At 41.9% G+C, this 22,422-nt stretch overlaps 1 protein-coding gene across 1 annotated transcript in view; it reads left to right on the top strand.

Moving 5' to 3' along the window:
• Positions 1-8,779: 8,779 nt before the first annotated feature.
• senp5 (SUMO specific peptidase 5) overlaps positions 8,780-22,422 on the top strand; it is a 39,504-nt gene continuing 25,861 nt past the window's right edge. Inside the window, exons 1-2 of the mRNA XM_060834427.1 lie at positions 8,780-8,920; positions 15,003-16,506. Coding sequence (XP_060690410.1) covers positions 8,780-8,920; positions 15,003-16,506 — 1,645 coding nt within the window. The remainder of the gene's footprint in view (positions 8,921-15,002; positions 16,507-22,422) is intronic.

The raw sequence follows: 22,422 nt of genomic DNA, 5'->3' as shown, positions 1-22,422 counted from the left end.
GAAAGGAAATTCATGGAATGCTTACAGGATGGCTTTTTGGAACAGTGTGTGATGGAGCCCACAAGGGGACAGGCTAATCTGGACTTAGTGCTATGTAATTAGCGAGACTTTATAAAAGATCCTAAAGTAAGGGAACACTTAGGAGGCAGCGATCATAATATGGTAGAGTTCAGTCTGCAGTTCGAAAGAAAGAGGGCAATATTGGATGTAATGGTGTTACTGTTAAATAAAAGTAATTACAGGGGCATGAGAGAGGAACAGATGAAAATTGACTGGAAGGAGAACCTTGCAGGGAAGACAGTAGAGCAACAATGGCAGGAGTTTCAGGGTGAAATTGAGGACACAGTACAGAGTTTCATCCCAAAGAAAAGAAAGATTATCGGGGGGCGGGGGGTGGGATTAGACAGCCATGGCTAAAAAGGAAGTCAGGAAACATCTCAAAGAAAAAGAGAGAGCCTATAACATGGCGAAGAGCACTGGGAATTCAGAAGATTGGGAAGACTACAAAACCAACAGAGGATAACAAAGGGAAAACTAAGGAAGGAGAGGATCAAATATGAAGGTAAGCTAGCCAGTGATATTAGAAATGATAGTAAAAGTTTCTTTCAATACAGAAGAAACAAATGAGAGGCAAAAGTAGACATTGGGCTGCACCAAATTGATGCTGGAAGGCCAGTCATGGGAGATAAGCAAATAGCTGAAGAACTTAATAAGTACTTTGCGTCAGTCTTCACAATGGAAGACATGAGTAATAGCCCAACAATTAAGGAGAATCGGGGGTCGAGTTCAGTATGGTAGCCATGACAAAAGAGAAAGTGGTAGAAAAACTAAAAGGTCTAAAAATTGATAAATCTCCTGGTCCCAATGGGCTATATCCTAGAGTTCTGAGGGAGATAGCTGAGGAAATAGTGGAGGCATTGGTTGTGATCTTTCAAAAGTCCCTGGAGTCAGGGAAAGTACCAGATGATTGGACAATCGCTGTTGTAACCCCCTTGTCCAAGAAAGGATCAAGACAAAAGATGGAAAATTATAGGCCGCTTAGCCTAACCTCAGTTGTTGGTAAAATTCTAGAATCCATCGTTAAGGATGAGACTTCTAAATTCTTGGAATTGCAGGGTCAGGTTAGAACAAGTCAGCATGGATTTAATAGGGTCATGCCTGACAAACCTGTTATAATTCTTTGAAAAGGTAACAAATAGGTTAGATCAGGGAAACTCAGTGGATGTTATCTATCTAGACTTCCAAAAGGCCTTTGATAAGGTGCCTCACGGGAGGCTGCCGAATAAGCTGAGGGCCCATGGTGTTCGAGGTGAGCTACTGGATGGATTGAGGATTGGCTATCTGACAGAAGGCAGAGAGTTGGGATAAAAGGTTCTTTTTTGGAATGGCAGCCAGTGACAAATGGTGTGCCACAGGGTTCAGTATTGGGGCCATAGCTGTTCACTTTATATCTTAATGATTTGGATGAAAGGACTGTGGGCATTCTGGCAAAGTTTGCCGATGATATGAAGTTAGGTGGACAGGCAGGTAGTACTGAGGAGGTGGGGAGGCTGCAGAAATATTTAGGAGAATAGTCCAGGAAATGGCTGATGAAATTCAACGTGAGCAAATACAAGGTCTTGCACTTTGATAAAAAGAATACAGGCCTGGACTATTTTCTGAACAGTGAGAAAATTCATAAAGCCAACATGCAAAAGGATCTGGGAGTGCTAGTCCAGGATTCTCTAAAGGTCAACTTACAGGCTGAGTCCGTGATTAAGAAAGCGAATGTAATGTTGTCATTTATCTCAAGAGGGTTGGAATGTAAAAGCAGCAATGTGGAGATTTTATAAAGCTCTAGTTAGGCCCCATTTAGAATACTGTGTCCAATTTTGGGCCCCACACATCAGGAAGGACATACTGGCATTGGAGCGTGTCCAGCGGAGATTCACATGGATGAGTCCTGGAATGGGTAGGCCTAACATACGATGAATGGCTAAGGATCATGGGATTGTATTCATTAGCGTTTAGAAGGTTGAGGGGAGATCTAATAGAACCTTACAAGATAATGCATGGCTTAGAAAAGGTGGACGCTGAGAAGTTGTTTCCGTTAGGCGGGGAGGCTAGGACCTATGGGGCACAGCCTTAGAGGGGGTAAATTTAGAACGGAAATGAGGTGACATTTTTCAGCCAAAGAGTGGTGGGCCTGTGGAATTCATTGCCATGGAACGTAGTGGAGGCTGGGACGTTAAATGTCTTTAAGGCAGAGATTGATAAATTCTTGATCTCACAAGGAATTAAGGGCTACAGGGAGAGTGCAGGTAAGTAGAGTTGAAATGCTCATCAGTCATGATTAAGTGGTGGAGTGGATTCAATGGGCTGAATGACCTTACTTCCTCTGTCTTATGGTCTTATTGTGTACAGTTCTGGTCGCTGCATTATAGGAAGGATGTGGAAGCATTTGAAAGGGTGCAGAGGAGATTTACCAGGATGTTGCCTGGTATGGAGGGAAGATCTTATGAGGTAAAGCTGAGGGATTTGAGACAGTTTCATTAGAGAGAAGAAGATTGAGAGGTGTCTTAATAGAGACATACGAGATGATCAGAGGATTAGATAGGTTGGACAGTGAGAGACTTTTTCTTCTGATGGTGATGGCTAGCTCTAGGGGACATAGCTTTAAAATGAGGGGTGATAGATATAGGACAGATGTCAGAGGTAGGTTCTTTATTCAGAGAATAGTAAGGGCGTGGAACACTCTGCCTTCAACAGTAGTAGACTCACCAACTTTAAGGGAATTTAAATGTCCATTGGATAAATATATGGATGATAATGGAATAGCGTAGGTTAGATGTGCTTCAGATTGGTTTCACAGGTCGCAGCAACATCGAGGACCAAAGGGCCTATACGGCGCTGTAATATTGTGTTCTATGTTAAGTAGTTCTCTTGTTAGGTTGCTTCACTTTAAATACAAATCTAGTTCTGGTGAGAAAGACCTGGGACATTCACACTGAGTGAGATTCTGCAGTGCACTCCAGTAAAGGACTGAATAACGGTGAAATATAGGAATTGAAAACTCAGAAGGAGCAATTGGGTCATGGCTCCAAAAGTCATAATGGATAGTAAACAGTATTAAAACACAAAACAGGCTGGGATAGGACAGGATGGGATAGGAGCATGTCTGTGCTGACCGTAATGCCATTCTAAACTTATCCCATCTGACTGCACACGGTCTGTATCCTTCTATTCCCTCCCTGTTCACATGTCTGTCCAAATGCCTCTTAAACATTGCTATCATATCTATTCCTACCATCTCCCCTGACAGCATATTCCAGACACCAACACTCTCTGTAAAATAATTTGTGTTGCACATTTCCTTTAAACTTTCTCCCTCTCACCTTAAATCCAATCCCCTGGTATTTGACATTTCTAGTCTGAGAAAAAGATGCCGACTATCCACCTGATCCATTCCTCTCATAAATTTATACCTTTCTACCAGGTCAACCCTCAGCCTCAATGATCTAGGGAAAACGAGGAAACAAAAAAGAACAATTTCTGAAGGCACTTAGGTGGCATGGCTGGCAAATTGTTGGAAACGGAAACTCACATTTGTACATGTATTGTTACTTTACATCATATCTGTTTGATCGACTGTCATTGTAACTACAGTACAAGTTCAAACAAAAATACTATGGGAGCATGTCAAAGGCGCAGTTAGGATTGATTTTTTTTTGTTCATGCGCAAGACGTGAGCATCACTGACTAGGCCTGCATTTATTGTCCGTCCTTGTTTGCCCCAGAGAAGGACGAAATGAACCACTGCAATCTTTGGGTTATAGGGAGACCCACAGTGTTGTTAGGATGGGAGTTACAGGATTTTGACCCAGTAACAGTGAAGGAACAGCGATATAGTTCTATGTCAGGAATAAGTGTTACTTGGAGAGGAATTTGCAGGGAATTCCATTGTTCCTTTTTGGTGATAGAGGTCACAAGTTTGGAATATATTTTCAAAGGTGCCTTTCTGAGTTACACCAGTGAACCTTATGGATAGTACATATGCTGCCACTGTGCATTGGTGGTGAAGGGAGTAAATGTTGATGGTAGTGGATGGGTGGCAATCATCCCAGTAGATGGTGGACAGGTACTGGGGAGAGAGATAGTTATATTTGCAGCAGGTCACAGGCTAGGAATCCTCTAACAGGTAACTCACCTCCCACCTCCCCCAAACCAGCCAGCATCTATTAGGGCTAAGTCAGGAATATACCAACATGCATGGGTGAGGGCAGCTCCAACAAAACTCAAGAAATTTAACATTATCCAGGCCAAAGTAGCCTGCTTAATTAGCATTTCAACCTTTCACTTCCTCCACCATCAATGCATAGTAACAGTAGTGTGTACCAACAACAGAGTGCACTGTAAAAATTCGTCAATGTTCCTCAGGCAGGATTTTCCAAATCCACAACTACCGCCTTCTAGATAGACAAGGGCAGCAGATAAATGGAACACCCCCATCTGCAAGTTCCCCTCTGGGGCACTCACCATCCTGAGTTGAAACTTCATTACTATTCCTTCATAGTCAGTGGGTCAGAAGTATGGAATTCCCTTCCTAACAGCACTTTGGATGTACCAGTATCAAATGGACAGCAGCTGTTTAAGAAAACAGCTCACCACCACCTTTTCAAAGGTAATTATGAATAGGCAATAAATACTGGCACAGCCAGAGAAGCCCAAATCCCCTGAATTATTACAAAAAAAAATTAATTTTTAGCCTCTGACGTGCTCATGTAGCTACAGTTCTGGTCAATGATTAACCCCTAAGGTGTTGATAATGGGAAGATCAGTAATGGAAATGCTGATGGAAGACAGGAGAATGGGTTGAGAAATATATCAGCCACGATTGAATGGCAGAGCAGACTTGAAGGGTCAAATGGCCTGATTCTGTTCCTATGTTTTATGGTCTAATGTTGCTTGCCATTTATCAGCCCAAGACTGGACATTGTCTGGGTCTGTTTGCATTTCAACATGCACTGCTTCAGTGTCTAATGATTCACCAATGGTACAATCATCAATAGTACAGCAAACATCCCCACTTCCAATTTTATAATGGTGGGAAGGTCAGTAATGAATCTGAAGATGGTTGGGCCTAGAACATTACTCTGAGAAATTCCTGCAATTATTAGTGTTGGAAAATGTTCAGAAACATGCATTCAAGACATTTAATTAACTTGACCTTGAAAGCTATGAACATAGAATCTAGAGTTGTTTTGAGAGGATGAATCATAGTTACAATGTAATATCCTTGTTCTTGTAAATGTTTAATAGGGATTATCTGTTTTACAGCACCTCAATAACGGATCACACGAGGATAGCATTTTAGATATTGCAGCCTAATTTACAGATGGTATCTAAAATCTGTAATGATAAGTTTTATCTTTTGAAGAATATACCTCTAGGTTTAGTGCAGAGCCAGTGCTTGAATTGGTAACCTCTGATTGCAAGTTGCAGATTTTGATAGAAATAATTTCCAAATGCAAGATGGCACATGGAGGGCAAGATAGGAAGAGACTAGTATGGAACACAGGTACAGATATAAACTACTTGTCCAAAATAGCCTATATCTGGTCTTTAAAATTCTGTGACACTTGCACCTTCTGTTATGTTTGAAGATCACACCAGAAAGGAGTGTGAAAAAAAGGAAGATACATTTTGGGAGCTAAGGAACATAAGTGATGTTACATGCTGATAAAGCACAATATTTTAAGCTTACAACATTCACACTAGAATTGCAACTGTACTCCACATATCTCAGGACATTATGTGCAATAATGTCCTTTCTTATCATGTTTATTGTTTGAGATCCACTATTGGCAGATACAATATTGTGGGGTCAACTGAGACGTGGCTTCAAGTGGACACGGCCTGGGAAATGAATATTCAAGGCTACACGTGCTATCGTAAGGACAGACTGATGGGCAGAGGGGGTGGGGTGGCCATGTTAGTAAGGGATGATATTCAGTCCCTTGCGTGGGGGGGACCTAGAATCAGGGGATGTAGAGACAGTGTGGATAGAGCTGAGAAATACTGAGGGTAAAAAGACCCTCTTGGGAGTTATCTACAGGTCCCTAACCAGTAGTCTGGATGTTGGATGTAAGTTAAATTAGGAGCTGAAATTGGCCTGTCACAAAGATGTTACTACAGTTGTTATGGGGGTTTCAACATGCAGGTAGACTGGGAGAATCAGGATGGTATTGGACCTCAAGAAAGGGACTTTGTGGGGTGCCTCAGAGATGGATTCTTAGAACAGCTGGTGCTGGAGCCGACCAGGGAGAAGGCAATTCTGGATCTGGTATTGTGCAATGAACCAGAATTGGTCTGGGACCTCGAAGTGAAGGAGCCATTGGGAAGTAGTGACCAAAATACAATAAGCTTCAATCTGCAATTTGAGAGGGAACAATCGGAAGTGACAATATTTCTGTTGAATAAAGGGAACTATGGAGCTATGAGGGAGGAGCTGGCCAAAATTCAATGGTGCAATACCTTAGCAGGGAGGAACAATGGCGGATATTTCTGTGTATAATGCAGAAGATGCAGGATCAGTTCATTACAAAAAGGAAGAAAGATCCTAGGAGGAGGCATGGGTGGCCGTGGCTGACGAGGGAAGTTAAGAAACATATAAAGTTAAAAGAGAAAAAGTATAACATAGAAAAGATAAGTGGGAAAACGGAGGACTGGGAAGCTTTTAAAGAACAACAGAGGATTACAAAGAAGGAAATATGCAGAGAAAAAATGAGGTACGAAGGTAAACTGGCCAATAATATAAAGGAGGATAGTAAAAGCTTTTCTAGGTATGTGAAAGGCAAAAAAATGGTTAAGACTAAAATTGGGCCCTTGAAGACAGAAACAGGGGAATATATTACAGGGAACAAAGAAATGGCAGAAGAATTGAATTGGTACTTCAGATCTGTGTTCACTGGGGAAGACACAAGCAATCTCCCTGAGGTAACAGTGGCTGAAGGACCTGAACTGAAGGAAATTTATATTTGCCAGGAATTGGTGTTGGAGGTTTGAAGGTTGATAAGTCCCGGGGGCCTGATGGTCTACATCCCAGGGTACTGAAGGAGGTGGCTCGAGAAATCGTGGATGCGTTGGTGATTATTTTCTAGAGTTCGATAGATTCGAGATCAGTTCCTGCGGATTGGAGGGTGGCTTATGTTGTACCACTTTTTAAGAAAGGTGGGAGAGAGAAAGCAGGAAATTATAGACCAGTTCGTCTGACCTCAGTGGTGGGAAAGATGCTAGAGTCTATTATAAAGGATGAAATTAGGACACATCTGGATAGTTGTAACAGGATAGGTCAGAGTCAGCATGGATTTATGAAGGGGAAATCATGCTTGACTAATCTTCCGGAATTTTTTGAGGAAGTAACTCTGAAGATGGACGAGGGAGATCCAGTAGATGTAGTGTACCTGGACTTTCAGAAAGCTTTTGATAAGGTCCCACGTAGGGGGTTAGTGAGCAAAATTAGGGCACATGGTATTGGGGGCAAAGTACTAACTTGGATTGAAAGTTGGTTGGCTGATAGGAAACAAAGTGTAACAATAAAACGGCTCCATTTCGGAATGGCAGGCAGTGGCCAGTGGGGTACCGCAGGGATCAGTACTGAGACCGTAGCTTTTTACAATATATGTTAATGATATAGAAGATAGTATTAGTAATAACATTAGCAAATTTGCTGATGATACTAAGATGGGTGGCAGGGTGAAATGTGATGAGGATGTTAGGAGATTACAGGGTGGCCTGGACAATTTAGGTGAGTGGATAAATGTGAGTTTAATGTGGATAAATGTATGGTTATCCACTTTGGTGGCAAGAACAGGAAGGCAGATTACTACCTAAATGGAATCAATTTAGGTAAAGGGGCAGTACAGAGAGATCTGGGTGTTCTTGTACACCAGTCAATGAAGGTAAGCATGCAGGTACAGCAGGTAGTGAAGAAGGCTAATAGCATGCTGGCCTTCATTACAAGAGGGATTGAGTATAGAAGCATAGAGGTTCTTCTGCAGCTGTGCAGGGCCCTGGTGAGACCACACCTGGAGTACTGTGTGCAGTTCTGATCTCCAAATTTGAGGAAAGACATTCTGGCTATTGAGGGAGTGCAGCGTAGGTTCACAAGGTCAATTCCTGGAATGGCGGGACTACCTTATGCTGAAAGACTGGAGCAACTAGGCTTGTATATCCTTGAGTTTAGAAGACTGAGAGGGGATTTGATTGAGACATATAAGATTATTAAAGGATTGGACGCTCTGGAGGCAGGAAACATGTTTCCGCTGATGGGTGAGTGCCGAACCAGAGGACACAGCTTAAAAATACGGGGTAGACCATTTAGGACAGAGATGAGGAGAAACTTCTTCACCCAGAGAGTGGTGGCTGTGTGGAATGCTCTGCTCCAGAGGGCAGTGGGGGCCCAGTCTCTGGATTCATTTAAGAAAGAGTTGGATAGAGCTCTCAAGTTTAGTGGAATCAAGGGTTATGGAGATAAGGCAGGAACAGGATACTGATTAAGGATGATCAGCCATGATCATATTGAATGGTGGTGCAGGCTTGAAGGGCAGAATGGCCTACTCCAGCACCTATTGTCTATTGTCAGTGGCAGTCCACTGAGGGTGTGCAGCTCCATTTCCCTTGAGCTTGCACAGCCAGTGCTGACTGTTACCAGCCGGTGCTGCAGGGGGCGCATTCACCGGCGCCGAAACCTGGACCATCATGCTTCCAGCCGGTGGTTCGTTGTTTGTGTGGATGACGCATGAATGGCGCGCCGAGGGGGCGGGGCGTGGACACGTGCGCGCGCGCCGGGGGCCGAGGGGCTGCAGGGCGGTGGGGCACATGGCGGCGGCCCCGGGGCACCGCCGGCGGAGGAGGCAGCAGCGCTAGCAGCTGTATTCAGGTAACGGCCGTGGCCGGGAGAAGGAGCCTTGTGTGGCAAGTGGCCCCAGAGCCTTGTCTGCTACCCGGCGACTGGGAGCTGGCCTGCGGCGACAGGATCCACAAGTAGACCCCTGGAGAATGGGGAGGGAGGGAGACAGAGAGCTGGACACTGAGAGGAACCCCAGAGAGAGAAAGGAGGATGGACAGAGTGTATACAGAGAGAGAAAGGAGGATGGACAGAGTGTATACAGAGAGAGAAAGGAGGATGGACAGAGTGTATACAGAGAACCACAGAGAGAGAAAGGAGGATGGACAGAGTGTATACAGAGAACCAGAGAGAGAGAAAGGAGGATGGACAGAGTGTATACAGAGAGAGAAAGGAGGATGGACAGAGTGTATACAGAGAACCAGAGAGAGAGAAAGGAGGATGGACAGAGTGTATACAGAGAGAGAAAGGAGGATGGACAGAGTGTATACAGAGAACCAGAGAGAGAGAAAGGAGGATGGACAGAGTGTATACAGAGAACCACAGAGAGAGAAAGGAGGATGGACAGAGTGTATACAGAGAGAGAAAGGAGGATGGACAGAGTGTATACAGAGAGAGAAAGGAGGATGGGCAGAGTGTATACAGAGAACCACAGAGAGAGAAAGGAGGATGGACAGAGTGTATACAGAGAACCACAGAGAGAGAAAGGAGGATGGACAGAGTGTATACAGAGAACCACAGAGAGAGAAAGGAGGATGGACAGAGTGTATACAGAGAACCACAGAGAGAGAAAGGAGGATGGACAGAGTGTATACAGAGAACCACAGAGAGAGAAAGGAGGATGGACAGAGTGTATACAGAGAACCACAGAGAGAGAAAGGAGGATGGACAGAGTGTATACAGAGAGAGAAAGGAGGATGGACAGAGTGTATACAGAGAACCAGAGAGAGAAAGGAGGATGGACAGAGTGTATACAGAGAGAGAAAGGAGGATGGGCAGAGTGTATACAGAGAGAGAAAGGAGGATGGGCAGAGTGTATACAGAGAACCAGAGAGAGAAAGGAGGATGGGCAGAGTGTATACAGAGAACCAGAGAGAGAAAGGAGGATGGGCAGAGTGTATACAGAGAACCAGAGAGAGAAAGGAGGATGGGCAGAGTGTATACAGAGAACCACAGAGAGAGAAAGGAGGATGGGCAGAGTGTATACAGAGAGAGAAAGGAGGATGGACAGAGTGTATACAGAGAACCAGAGAGAGAAAGGAGGATGGACAGAGTGTATACAGAGAGAGAAAGGAGGATGGGCAGAGTGTATACAGAGAGAGAAAGGAGGATGGGCAGAGTGTATACAGAGAACCAGAGAGAGAAAGGAGGATGGGCAGAGTGTATACAGAGAACCAGAGAGAGAAAGGAGGATGGGCAGAGTGTATACAGAGAACCAGAGAGAGAAAGGAGGATGGGCAGAGTGTATACAGAGAACCACAGAGAGAGAAAGGAGGATGGGCAGAGTGTATACAGAGAGAGAAAGGAGGATGGGCAGAGTGTATACAGAGAACCAGAGAGAGAAAGGAGGATGGGCAGAGTGTATACAGAGAACCAGAGAGAGAAAGGAGGATGGGCAGAGTGTATACAGAGAACCAGAGAGAGAAAGGAGGATGGACAGAGTGTATACAGAGAGAGAAAGGAGGATGGACAGAGTGTATACAGAGAACCAGAGAGAGAAAGGAGGATGGACAGAGTGTATACAGAGAGAGAAAGGAGGATGGGCAGAGTGTATACAGAGAACCAGAGAGAGAAAGGAGGATGGACAGAGTGTATACAGAGAACCAGAGAGAGAAAGGAGGATGGACAGAGTGTATACAGAGAGAGAAAGGAGGATGGATAGAGTGTATACAGAGAACCAGAGAGAGAAAGGAGGATGGACAGAGTGTATACAGAGAACCAGAGAGAGACAGGAGGATGGACAGAGTGTATACAGAGAACCAGAGAGAGACAGGAGGATGGACAGAGTGTATACAGAGAACCAGAGAGAGAAAGGAGGATGGACAGAGTGTATACAGAGAGAGAAAGGAGGATGGGCAGAGTGTATACAGAGAACCAGAGAGAGAAAGGAGGATGGGCAGAGTGTATACAGAGAACCAGAGAGAGAAAGGAGGATGGGCAGAGTGTATACAGAGAACCAGAGAGAGAAAGGAGGATGGACAGAGTGTATACAGAGAACCAGAGAGAGAAAGGAGGATGGGCAGAGTGTATACAGAGAACCAGAGAGAGAAAGGAGGATGGGCAGAGTGTATACAGAGAACCGGAGAGAGAAAGGAGGATGGGCAGAGTGTATACAGAGAACCAGAGAGAGAAAGGAGGATGTACAGAGAACCAGAGAGAGAAAGTAGGATGGGCAGTGTATATACAGAGAACCACAGAGAGAAAGGAGGATGGGCAGTTTGTATACAGAGGACCAGAGAGAGAAAGGAGGATGGGTGTGGTTGAAGAGAGAAAGGAAATTGGTGTAGTGTTGCTCTGCTGTGTGTATTGAGAACCCCAAGAGAGAACTGGCTGTACAGTCAATGTACAAGCCCGAAGAAAGGAGGATGCTATAATGTTTGTGTGTCCAGAACCCTGGAGAGAGGAGAGATATTAAGTTAGATAGGTAAAGTCATAGTTATTTTTAAAATAGTACCTTGTAGAAGGAGGAGAGTCATAGTAGGAGCATAAAGAGCCTGTGAGATAGAATAGGGATTCATGGTGTATCTATGGAAAGCCCTGAAGATGAGGTTGGTATACAATATGAGGTAGGAACAGTCCCATTTAATACAGGTGGTAGGAATCGGTGTGTACCAAGGAGATTCTGTTTTGATATGTTCCAGAATGAGTGGATAGTGTAGGCTGAATTGCCATGTCCTGTGCTGTACGATTCAAATATGAGTTAATAATATTGAATCATAGGTCTGGTTTCCACAACAAAGTATGAGCATATGGTCAAATTTGGGCAAAAAACTGAAATTCATTTTTGTAATTTTATAAATATAAGCCCAGTTTTCCAGGCCAATCAAATGTATAATGCTGGTTTAGATACTGGTTACTGGTACCTACCGTTCTGTATTTCTGATATATTGATTAAAATAAAATCCAGAGCTATATAATTTCTCATGCCAGCACTGCTTGATCTAAAGTTCTTTAACTTGCAGAATGTTGGTTTAAAAACTATAGAGTTTCAGTCCTCACAATTAACCTCTATTGCTCTGGCTTTCCTTCCAGTCACTAAGCCAAAGCAGAGTTTAAAATCTGAGCCAGATGCATGGGCTAGATGCGCTGCAAAAGGAAATCCTAGTGAACAGCACTACAAAATAAACCAGCTTCTACTCTAGCCTGCAAGTAAGGGTGGATATCTGATAACATGTTGGTATAGTATTTTCACAGATATTATTTTGTAAGCACTGTTTGCCAGTAAAATAGCCTATTTAGGATGTTATAGATAGTGGTCTCTAACAGCTATTAATTTCACAAACTAATATTGAATTTAAAAATATTTAAAATATCAGAATACCTTTCTTTAGTTAATGGGATGTGGGTGTTGCTGGCGAGATCAGAATTTCTTGCCCAACCTGAAATGATTTTGAAATGACTAGTAAACCAGTCATATTGCTGTGAGTCCAGAGTCATACATAAGTCAGACCAGGTAATGATAGCAGGTTTCTTCCCTAAAGGACATTATGAATCAGATGTGTTTTTAAGACTGATAGTTTTGTGCTTGCCATTAATAGATAGCTTTCAATCTCAGACTTAAATTAATAAGTTCCAGCAGCTACAATGATAGAACTTAAAGCTATGTCCACAGAGTATCAGCCTGAATCTCTGGATTACTAGTTCAGTAATATTACCATTATGCAATTGAAAGGTTAAGAGGGATTTAGGCCAAGTGCTGGCAAATGGAACTAGATCAGTTTCGGATATCTGGTCGGCATGGATGAGTTGAAACAAAGGGTCTGTTTCCATGCTGCACATCTCTATGACTATAAATAAGTATTTGGCATCAGTGCTTGATTAATTTGCAAATGAAAGAACAGCCATACTGTAATAAATCAAAATTAGTGTTCTGAGTAAACCACTGTATTGAGGTCTCATTGTACAGGTAATTTTGCTATAACCTGCACCGACGTGAATTCACTGTAATGCAGTTGACGAATTGGGGATGCTGTTTCTAAAGCACAAACTTTTAAAACGTGTGTTGATGTAATACTTACATTGCCAACACTTTAAGCGCTGCTTCTAAAGCGTGACACTTCTGTAATGCAGCGTTGCACAAGAATGCAACCATTGCATTATAGAAGAACTGTATCTGAATTTGAGAATAATTCTGGTTTAGTGAAAAAGGAAATTCTAGAAGATAGTTTCTCAGTTAATCACATTATGTAACATCTTTTTGCAAAGTTCTTTTATTCAATATCTATCTGGACACCTAGCTCTTACATTATTTCAACTTGGGAGTTAGACCAGATTTCATCCTATCAAAGAACCTACTGCACAGGAGGATGTCCACTCAATTTTTATATCTAAAAGCTTGCGGTGTGCAGCTTCCTGTAGCTGTTCTTTTGTCAGGGGCTGCTTGATTTGCTTCCTGTAACTAACAAAAACAAATGATATGTGCAATATCTGCTTTTGAAATTGGAGAAAGGTTATAGTGAAGTCTGTGGAGTGTTAATCTTCTGACTCTGGAATGTGTGTTGAAAAACTATCCAACATGACAGTTTGAAAGTCATCAATGATTGCCAGATATGAATCCCTTTTGAAATAAAGTTGTACTCGCTATCTGTTTGCTAATGAGTGCAGTCCTTCAACACAAAACTGCCTTTAATTTGGCAATATTAGTAACCTTACCTGGGAAAATGAGCTGGTACAGTAGATGATAGCACTTCTCAAGTCAGACAAGAATGCAGAGAACATTATGTTACTACTGACTGTTGCTGGAAATGACACTGGATACTTGAAAGACAGACTTCAAATCCCACTACTAAGCATCCACACTTTCCAACCAGGTGTTAAACTGTACTTTCATTTGCCCTTTCAGGTGGACGTTAAAGATCTAAGCCAGTAATTATCCCTTGCCAAACAGATTGGTAAAACAGATTGTGGAACTTGACTGTGTGCAAATTGTTTGTTTAATTTCCTTAATCACAACAGTGACTGCACCGCAAAAGCTGTGAAGCACTTTGAGACATTGAGAAAATGAAAAATGTATAAAAATGCAAACTTATTTTGTTCATTGAACAGAGTTTATCTCTGGTGAAATTTTTGCAGAACTGTAATCAACCGTTGTTAGCCCACTTCCCGCAATAGTTTCATAGAGTTCTTCCTATAATAGCCCTTCCATTTATTTAAAGAAGTGGTGAGTCCCTTGAACAGATAAAAGATCACGACAAGCTTTCCAGGATTCTTGTGGCAGAGTGGTAGTGTCCCTATGCCTGAGCTAGGAGGCTGGGTACAAGCTCCCCCTGCTCCAGAGGTGTATAATAACATCTCTAAATGGGTTGGTTTCAGAACAAAAAGCTATCCAATTAGAAATTGAAGAAAAATTAATGTTTATAAGACTCAGGCCATTTTCTGCCACTTTTAAAGATTGACTGAAACAGATTGTATCACTGTACTCTGGGATGAACAATATTTAGGCATAATTGATGAGCAGTGTAGGTAGGATGGGATTTGGGATAAATGATATTGGGAAGTGGTTAACTCTCTCAACTCACTCTTGAAATCTCAGACTGAGCTCAGTAAGCAGACCATAGAAAAGTAGATGAAGTTTTCAGTTGCCCAGATTAACGACTTTGTGAACTATATAGCAAATGTATCAAGTTTATCTTAAACAAAATGTACTATGGGGCCTTTGTTACTAAGATTTGGGTTGCAGTTATTAACGTGAGGTACTTATATAAGATCCAAGAAGCCAGTTTAAAAATGAGATGAGGCCTTCACTCTTTGGTTTGGGCTCAATTCCAGCTGAGGTTCATGATTTTAAAAAATCATTGTACCAACTTTCTGTTTCAAAACCAGATATTCAGACTGAAGCAATATTTAAGAATTTAATGTTTTTTTAAGCATTTTTATTTTGATTTTGTTTTCACAGCAAAACTGTCAGACTATGAAGGAGCTCAGCAATGGCAAATGCAGTAAAAGATTCTTAAGGGCAACCTTTAGAGAGCAACTGAGATCCCATCACAGCAAATGGAAACATTTCGATGGCTCGTTGTGCTCCCAAAGACAGTTTTATTATCAACAGAAGCAGCGTCTGTGGCTGTCAATCAGGAAAAAACGGGCCAAGTCTGCACTAAGGAAGGCCCTTTTGGATTGTCAACAGTGCAGATCTGTGAAAGACACCAAATGTTTGAAGGCAACATGGAAAAAAACTACGTTGTTGACCTCAAGAGTCAATGACACCCCAACCGAGGGAGCATGTACACCAACCTTGGTACCCCAAGCAGAAAGAGAGTGTAAGGGACGTGAAGTCAGTGAAGTTCGGAACAGCAGTGCTGTTGCCTCAGATACTGACTGTAAATCAACCATTTTATATTGTAAAGCAATCTCAAGAAAACTAACTGCAACTTCAAATGTTACTTGTCTCAAATCTCTACGGAAGAAGAAAAGTGGACTTCACGACAAGATTATAAATCAAAAACTATTAAATGGTTTTAAAAGAATAGACTTCCAAGGGAGCAAAGATTCTGTGTTCAACAGTTTACCTCGCAAGACAAAGCGTCAATTGAAAGGTCACAAAATCTGTCTGCTATACAGAAAACCTTCTCTCTTTAGCTTCCGTTATAGAATATTAAATAATCAAAATAGGTGGAAAAAATCTACCTGTCAAAAGCAAGAGAGGCTAAACTTGGTGCAGACTTCAAATCCGAAGAAGACTGGCCAATGTATGAATAAAATGGCATGTGATACGTCTTCTCTGTCTCCTCCCATAGACAAAGATTCTAGCCAAAATTTGGAGTTTGCATCAGATCAGAATAACAGTATATCAGAGACAATGAAGCAAGACAAGAATTCTTGCCTGATTAGTTGCTGTGAAGTTTCAGTTACACCTCGTGATGAAAGGATGGACATTTCGCAAATGCAGGAGACTGCATCTCATTTTGTTCAATCTAGTGAAAAACTTATTGAAAGTAATAATCAAGCAGTTGATGAAAACTCAGAAACAATGTTCCCTCCCTCAAGCCCTCTTGAATCTGATGCATCTTGTGCCAGTCAGCTTGTGGGTGCAGATAAATGGCCTAAAATTGATGGGGCACCCCAGACGTTTATTGTCTCTCAGGGGAGACTTAAGAACAAAACCCCAGTCTGTGACGGGGAGATGCAGGTCATCAATGTAGTAATGGATTCAAGTCCTGTATCATACAGATGTACAAACACTTCTCTAAATGAAACTGGCCAGTCAGTTTGTTTGCAGAGTGGTGAGCCATGTCCTGTGCTTCAGCCACAGCTATTAGATCACATTTATTATAGATCCACTAAGGAGCACGAATCGGTGAGGACTGAACCATTACCGAGAAGTGAAGCTGAAAAGGGAAAGGAGAATGAATCTCAGACCTCCTCTATTGCCAGCGAACAGTTAATATCCTGTATTCATGGTACAGTTGCTCGTTTAAGAAAATCTATTTCAATTTCTTACTAAAATTATATTACACTTTTTTTAAAACAATAGGTCAATGAAGTTTAATCAGGAGTGACCCAAGCTGTTGTACAGTATTAGTCCAATTTGCGGAGGCCTTGAGCCAATGAGAATGTCACTGTAAAAGTAAAGTGCTCCCCAAACCACCTTTATTTTAAGTGATGGACCTTTGGTACTTTTTAGGTGGATGTATTTATTGCCATTGCAACTTCAAGGATGCGCTCAGTGCCCATACAGTCAGTGTCTGACGTCACTGCCAGTGGGGCTGCTGGAAATAGCTTGCATCAAAGAATAGGATAAATAAAATAATTCAATTTTGCATGTTTTCAGCTAATTTAATGTACATCTGAGTTCATGGATTTCACACTGTCCCACTCGTGGCATTTGATTGCATCACTCCCAAATCTATGCTACCCCATTCTGTTATGGTTTTCTGTTCATCACAAGTGAGGGAGCAGGGTGGTCAGTGGTAGGATAGAGGGGGGGGGTTCAAATCAATGATTGGAGTGCTGAGTGGTGTGATAAATTACAGTGGCATATGGAAATCAGAAATGCATGCAGAAACAGCAAGTGTCATGTGACCAAGTATGGTTGGATGGACAACCGTTAGTGGCACAACACATGTGCCTGGGGTGGATTGGGTGCTGATTTCTGGTCCCAGACATGCATCAGTGGCATCAATAGTTCATACTTCCTCTTGCACTTCTGTGGCAGTTTGTTATTTATTTGAGTCTGAGGCAGCTGATTTCACTTCACTGCAGTTGGATGAACTATGTGCATGGTTAATTTATAGCGAGTTTTGAGAAGATTTGAAGCTCAGGCTAAGGTTCTGGATGTAAGTTTGCTCCTTGAGCTGGAACGTTTGTTTTTAGGCGTTTTCGTCACCATACTAGATAACATTATCAGTGAGCTCCAGAGAAGCACTGGTGTTAAGTCCTGCTTTCTGTTTGTGTTTAGGTTTCCTTGGGCTGGTGATGTCATTTCCTGTTCTTTTTCTCAGAGGGTAGTAGATGGAGGTCCAATTTGATGTGTTTGTTGATAGAGTTCTGGTTGGAATGCTATGCTTCTGGGAATTCTCATGTGTGTCTCTGTTTAGCTTGTCCTAGGATGGATGTGTTCTCCCAGTTGAAGTGGTGTCCTTCCTCATTTGTATGTAAGGGTACGAGTGAGAGTGGGTCACGTCTTTTTGTGGCTAGTTGATGTTCATGTATCCTGGTAGATAGTTTTCTGCTTGTTTGTCCAATGTAGTGTTTGTTGTCTTTGTAGAGAGTCTTTTATGTTCATTAGCTGCTGTTTTAGTGTGTTGGTGGGTTTATGGGCTACCATGATGCCAAGAGGTCTGAGTAGTCTGGCATTCATTTCTGAGATGTCGTTGATGTATGGGAGAGTGGCTAGGGTTTCTGGACATGTTTTATCTGCTTGTTTGGGTTTGTTGCTGAGAAATTGTCAGATAGTATGTGGTATTTTTTAATATGCTGTATAGGTGATTTTCCTCTGCTCTTTGTAGTTCTTCTGTGTTGCAGTGTGTGGTGGTTCATTGAAATCATGTTCTAATGCAGCTGCGTTTGTGCGTGTTGGGACACTTGTTTCTGTACTTCAATATTTGGTCCTTTTGTGTAGTTTTCCTGTAGACGCTGGTTTGAAATTCCCCATTGACTGTTTGCCCTACTATGACATCTAGGAATGACAGTTTGTTGTTGTTTTCCTCTTTTGTGAATTTAATGCCAGAAGGGACATTATTGATGGTCTTAAAGGTTTCTGCTAATTTGTTTCATTTAGTGATGATGGAGGTGCCATCCACGTAGCGGACCCAAAGTTTGGGTTGGATGGCTGGCAGAGTTGATTGGTCAAGTCTCTTCATTACTGCCTCTGCTGTGGATGTGGACGACTCCTTTGTCATCACTAGACAAAACAAATTAATGGATTATTATTATTACATTATATTAGCATATTATTGATAGTCCAAAGGCAGTAATGCAGAGACTCTAACAATCCACTCTGCCAACCATCCAACTCAAACTTTGGGTCCGCTACGTGGATGTGGATGACACCTTTTGTCATGACGAAACGAAACAAATTAGCAGATACCTTCAAGACCATCAATAATATCCTTACTGGCATAAAATTTGAAAAAGAGGAGGAGAACAACAACAAACTGCCATTCCTAGGTGTCACAGTAGAGCAAACAGTCAATGGGGAACTTCAAACCAGTGTCTACAGGAAAAACACGCAAACGGACCAAATACTGAACTGCACAAGCAATCGTCCCAACACCCACAAACGAAGCTGCATTAGAGCATTATTTTAACGAGCTGCCCACATACTGCAGCACAGAGGAAAATCACCTATACAGCGTATTGAAAAATAACTGGTACTGTCTGCCAATTTCTCAGCAACAAACCCAAACAAGTAGACAAAACATGTCCAGAAACCCTAGCCACTCTCCCCTACATCAAAGACATCTCAGAAATGAGTGCCAGACTACTCAGATCTCTTGGCATCATGGTAGCCCACAAACCCACCACTAAAACAGCAGCTAATGATCTTGAAAAATCCTATACAGACAATGAGCAAAATGAATGTCATTTACAAAATAACTTGGAAGAACAGTAACAAACACTACATTGGACAAACGGGCAGAAAAATATCCACCAGGATACATGAACATCAACTAGCCACTATAAGACGTGACCCACTATCACTAGTATCCTTGCATACAGATGAAGAAGGACACCGCTTCAACTGGGACAACACATCCATCAGAGATATACATGTGAGTTCCTAGAAGCATGGCATTCCAACTGGAACTCTATCAACAAACACATCAAATTGGACCCCATCTACCAATGAAAAGAACAGGAAATGACATCACCATCCCAAGGAAATCTAAATACATAAATAGAAAGCAGGACATAAAAACAGCATTCCACTGGAGACTCACTGATCTTACCTAGTATAGTGACGAAACATCTGAAAAATGAACCTTCCAGCTCAGCGACCAAACTACTATCCATGGTTAATGTATTCCTCACCTTATTTAAGGGAGAATGTTAAAGCCCTGGAGAGCGTTCAAATGAGATTTCTTAGAATGATATCAGGAATGAGGGATTTTAGTCAGATACAAATAAAAGTTAGAGACATTGGGCTTATTCTTCTTGGAGCAGAGAAAATTAAGAGGTGACCCTATTGAGGTATTTAAATTTATGAACAGTTTTGACAGGCTAAAGAAGGATATTCTGTTTCCACTAGTTGGAATGTGAGAAACTAGGAGTCACAATTTCAAGATTGTCAGTAAGAGAGCCAGGAGCAAAATGAGGAAAAACTCCTTTATTCAGTTTGTAGGATTTGGAATGCGCTGCCTGGGAGAGTGCTGGAGTTGTATTCCAAAAAAGGTTTCAGAGGAGCTGGATGTACATTTGAAAGTAATGAATTTTGAGGGTTGTGGAGATAGGGTTAGAGAATGGTCAGGCTGGGTAGCCCTTTTGGCAGCCAGATGGGTCAGGTGGCCGCCTTCTGTACCATAGAAGTCTGATTCTATCTGTTCTCCCACAGAAATATTCTAGAATGGGATTAGTCTGTATTGTTGCTGGTTCTCCACCTGCCAAAGTAGAAAACAGCCCTAAAATGCATCTAGGGTCTTGTGTGTGTGGGAGTGGGGGTAGAGATGGGAGAGAAATCTTTTCCTTGCATTATGCAGGTGGTTGGTGAAATACCTCTTGTATTTACACCATCCAGAACCCCATGCAGAGTTTAATATTGTGTGTCTATTTCTTGAAGATATTTTAATATGTTTGTTTTAATTTTGGCACTGATGGCATTGTGGAAGTAATTTAAGACAAGCTGAGAGGAGTTACTAGGGTTAAGTGCATTTGAAAGTTGTCTTGATACTTCAGATCCTGTTCAAATGAACTTGCTCTGGTGGGTACAGATGAGATTCACCAGAATGTTGCCTGGAAGGGAGCACTTTAGAGAGAGGCTGGATAGGTTGAAGTTGTTTGCTTTAGATCAGAGAAGACTGAGGGAAGACCTCATTGAGGTACATAAGATTGAGGGAGGTGGATATGAAGCAGCTGTTGCCTTTGGTTGAAGAGGCAATAACGAGTGGGCATACTTTTAACAGAAAGGGAAAGACGTGGAAGGGGATTTGAAGAGAAATCTTTCACCTTGGGGAGTGTCGAGAATTTGGAATGCACTTTCTGGGAGGCTAGTGTAATTGAGAAACTCCGCAATATTTAAAAAGTATGTGGATGAGCACTTGAACTGTCGTAACACTCAAGGCTTTGTCCAAAGTGTTGAAAAGGATTAGTGTGGATAAAATGGCACAGACTTTGAGCATCTTCTATATTGTATGACTGTTCACTTGAGTACTGCCTCAGTGTTACTTCCTATTGTTTAAACAAAAACATTTTAAAAGTGGAACAAGAATTGCTGTTTAAGTTAATCATAATTGCTTGTAACTATAATTTTTTTTAAAAATTGGATAGTGACCATTTTATTGTTAGCTTGTTTGAACAATTAGTTTTAAATGAAATTTCTGCCAGTTCTAATAATTACTGTCTCAGAATGAAAACTTGAAGCCTGAAATATCTTGAGCCCCGGTTCACTGCTAAACTTAGGAAGAGGGTACTTCAAACACTCATTCAGCATTGACATTGACCCCCATGTAAAATCTCAGAGCTGGACTCCATTACATGAAAAACATTTGTTTGGGTGCTAATGGTGGAGGCAGAGGATCTGGACAGCATTTCACCTCATTCAGTCAAAAACCACAACTTTTAAGTTATCTTTTTTATTGTTTTCTTAGTGTATTTGATTCCATAATGGATTGGTAAGTTTGTGAATCAAGTACACTTTTCAGAAAATATAGGTGGAATGTTGACTGGTTTGTGTTTGTGTGTGTGTGTGTGTGGGGTGGGGGGGGGGATGGCAGGATTTGCCATCCTGTTAGACTCACTCCTTTAGCTAACAGGCCAGAGGGTGTCAGGTGCATGATGTGTTCAACTCCTCATACTTTCTTTGTGTCCCTACGACACATACACTCTTGGGGAGCAAAGGGCAAAGATACAGCAGAACCAAATCATGCCCCAGTGCCTCCTTCAGAATGTAGAAATTTCAGAGTCATAAATCAGATTTGAGTAGTCTTAAGGTATTTCACTAGAGAGGCTAACTCCCCTTGCTTCCCCCCCCCTCATTTCCAAACCTTGATTCTTGACCAAAGGAATTTATTCTGCTCCCAAAGCAACTGATCTTCATGGTTCCCGTGGGCCATTAGTATTGAGATGTTTGAGAGCAGTTAAGAGTACCATCCGATCTACCATTCATGTGCTCATCCCTCGTTGTCCCCCTTAGCTGAAAACAATTCTTGCCCCACTTCTTAGCCAAGGGTACTTAAGGATTAATTATATTACCCAGCTGTCACTCAGGCTGTCATTGCGTTGACTGTGAGCTAAATCTTATAAGTTTGTAAGTACACTCGGGGCTTTTAATGATGGAGGGATCCCTGAAACCTTTCAGTTTAAAAATTGAATGGTGTTTAAGTTTGTCTTGATGGTTTTCAAAGTTGCATTTAAATCATTTCTCTTTCAGAATTGAGATGTGAGAAATAAGAGTAATCCATGTCTCTGAAAGATAAATCATAATTTTGTGTGGAAATGCGTGTATCCTTTTTACACTTGATATTTTTTAAGTCAAACAATCTTCGTCATTAGAGATCTTACAAGTTCTCACTCTGTCAGTTATGCCCTTGTGGGGGTATAGTTCAGGTATATCAATGCCTTAGTACCCAATCTATCTTCCAGTCTCACTACTGGTTCAGGTGAAGTTAAGGATAAAGTAGAACTAAACAGCATCTTTTAATGTGCAATGTACCATCTAG

This window comes from Hemiscyllium ocellatum, chromosome 13, assembly GCF_020745735.1.
Source record: "Hemiscyllium ocellatum isolate sHemOce1 chromosome 13, sHemOce1.pat.X.cur, whole genome shotgun sequence".
Lineage (NCBI taxonomy): Eukaryota > Metazoa > Chordata > Chondrichthyes > Orectolobiformes > Hemiscylliidae > Hemiscyllium > Hemiscyllium ocellatum.
The sequence above is the reverse complement of the archived record's forward strand: the minus strand, read 5'-3'. Positions and strand labels throughout refer to the sequence as shown.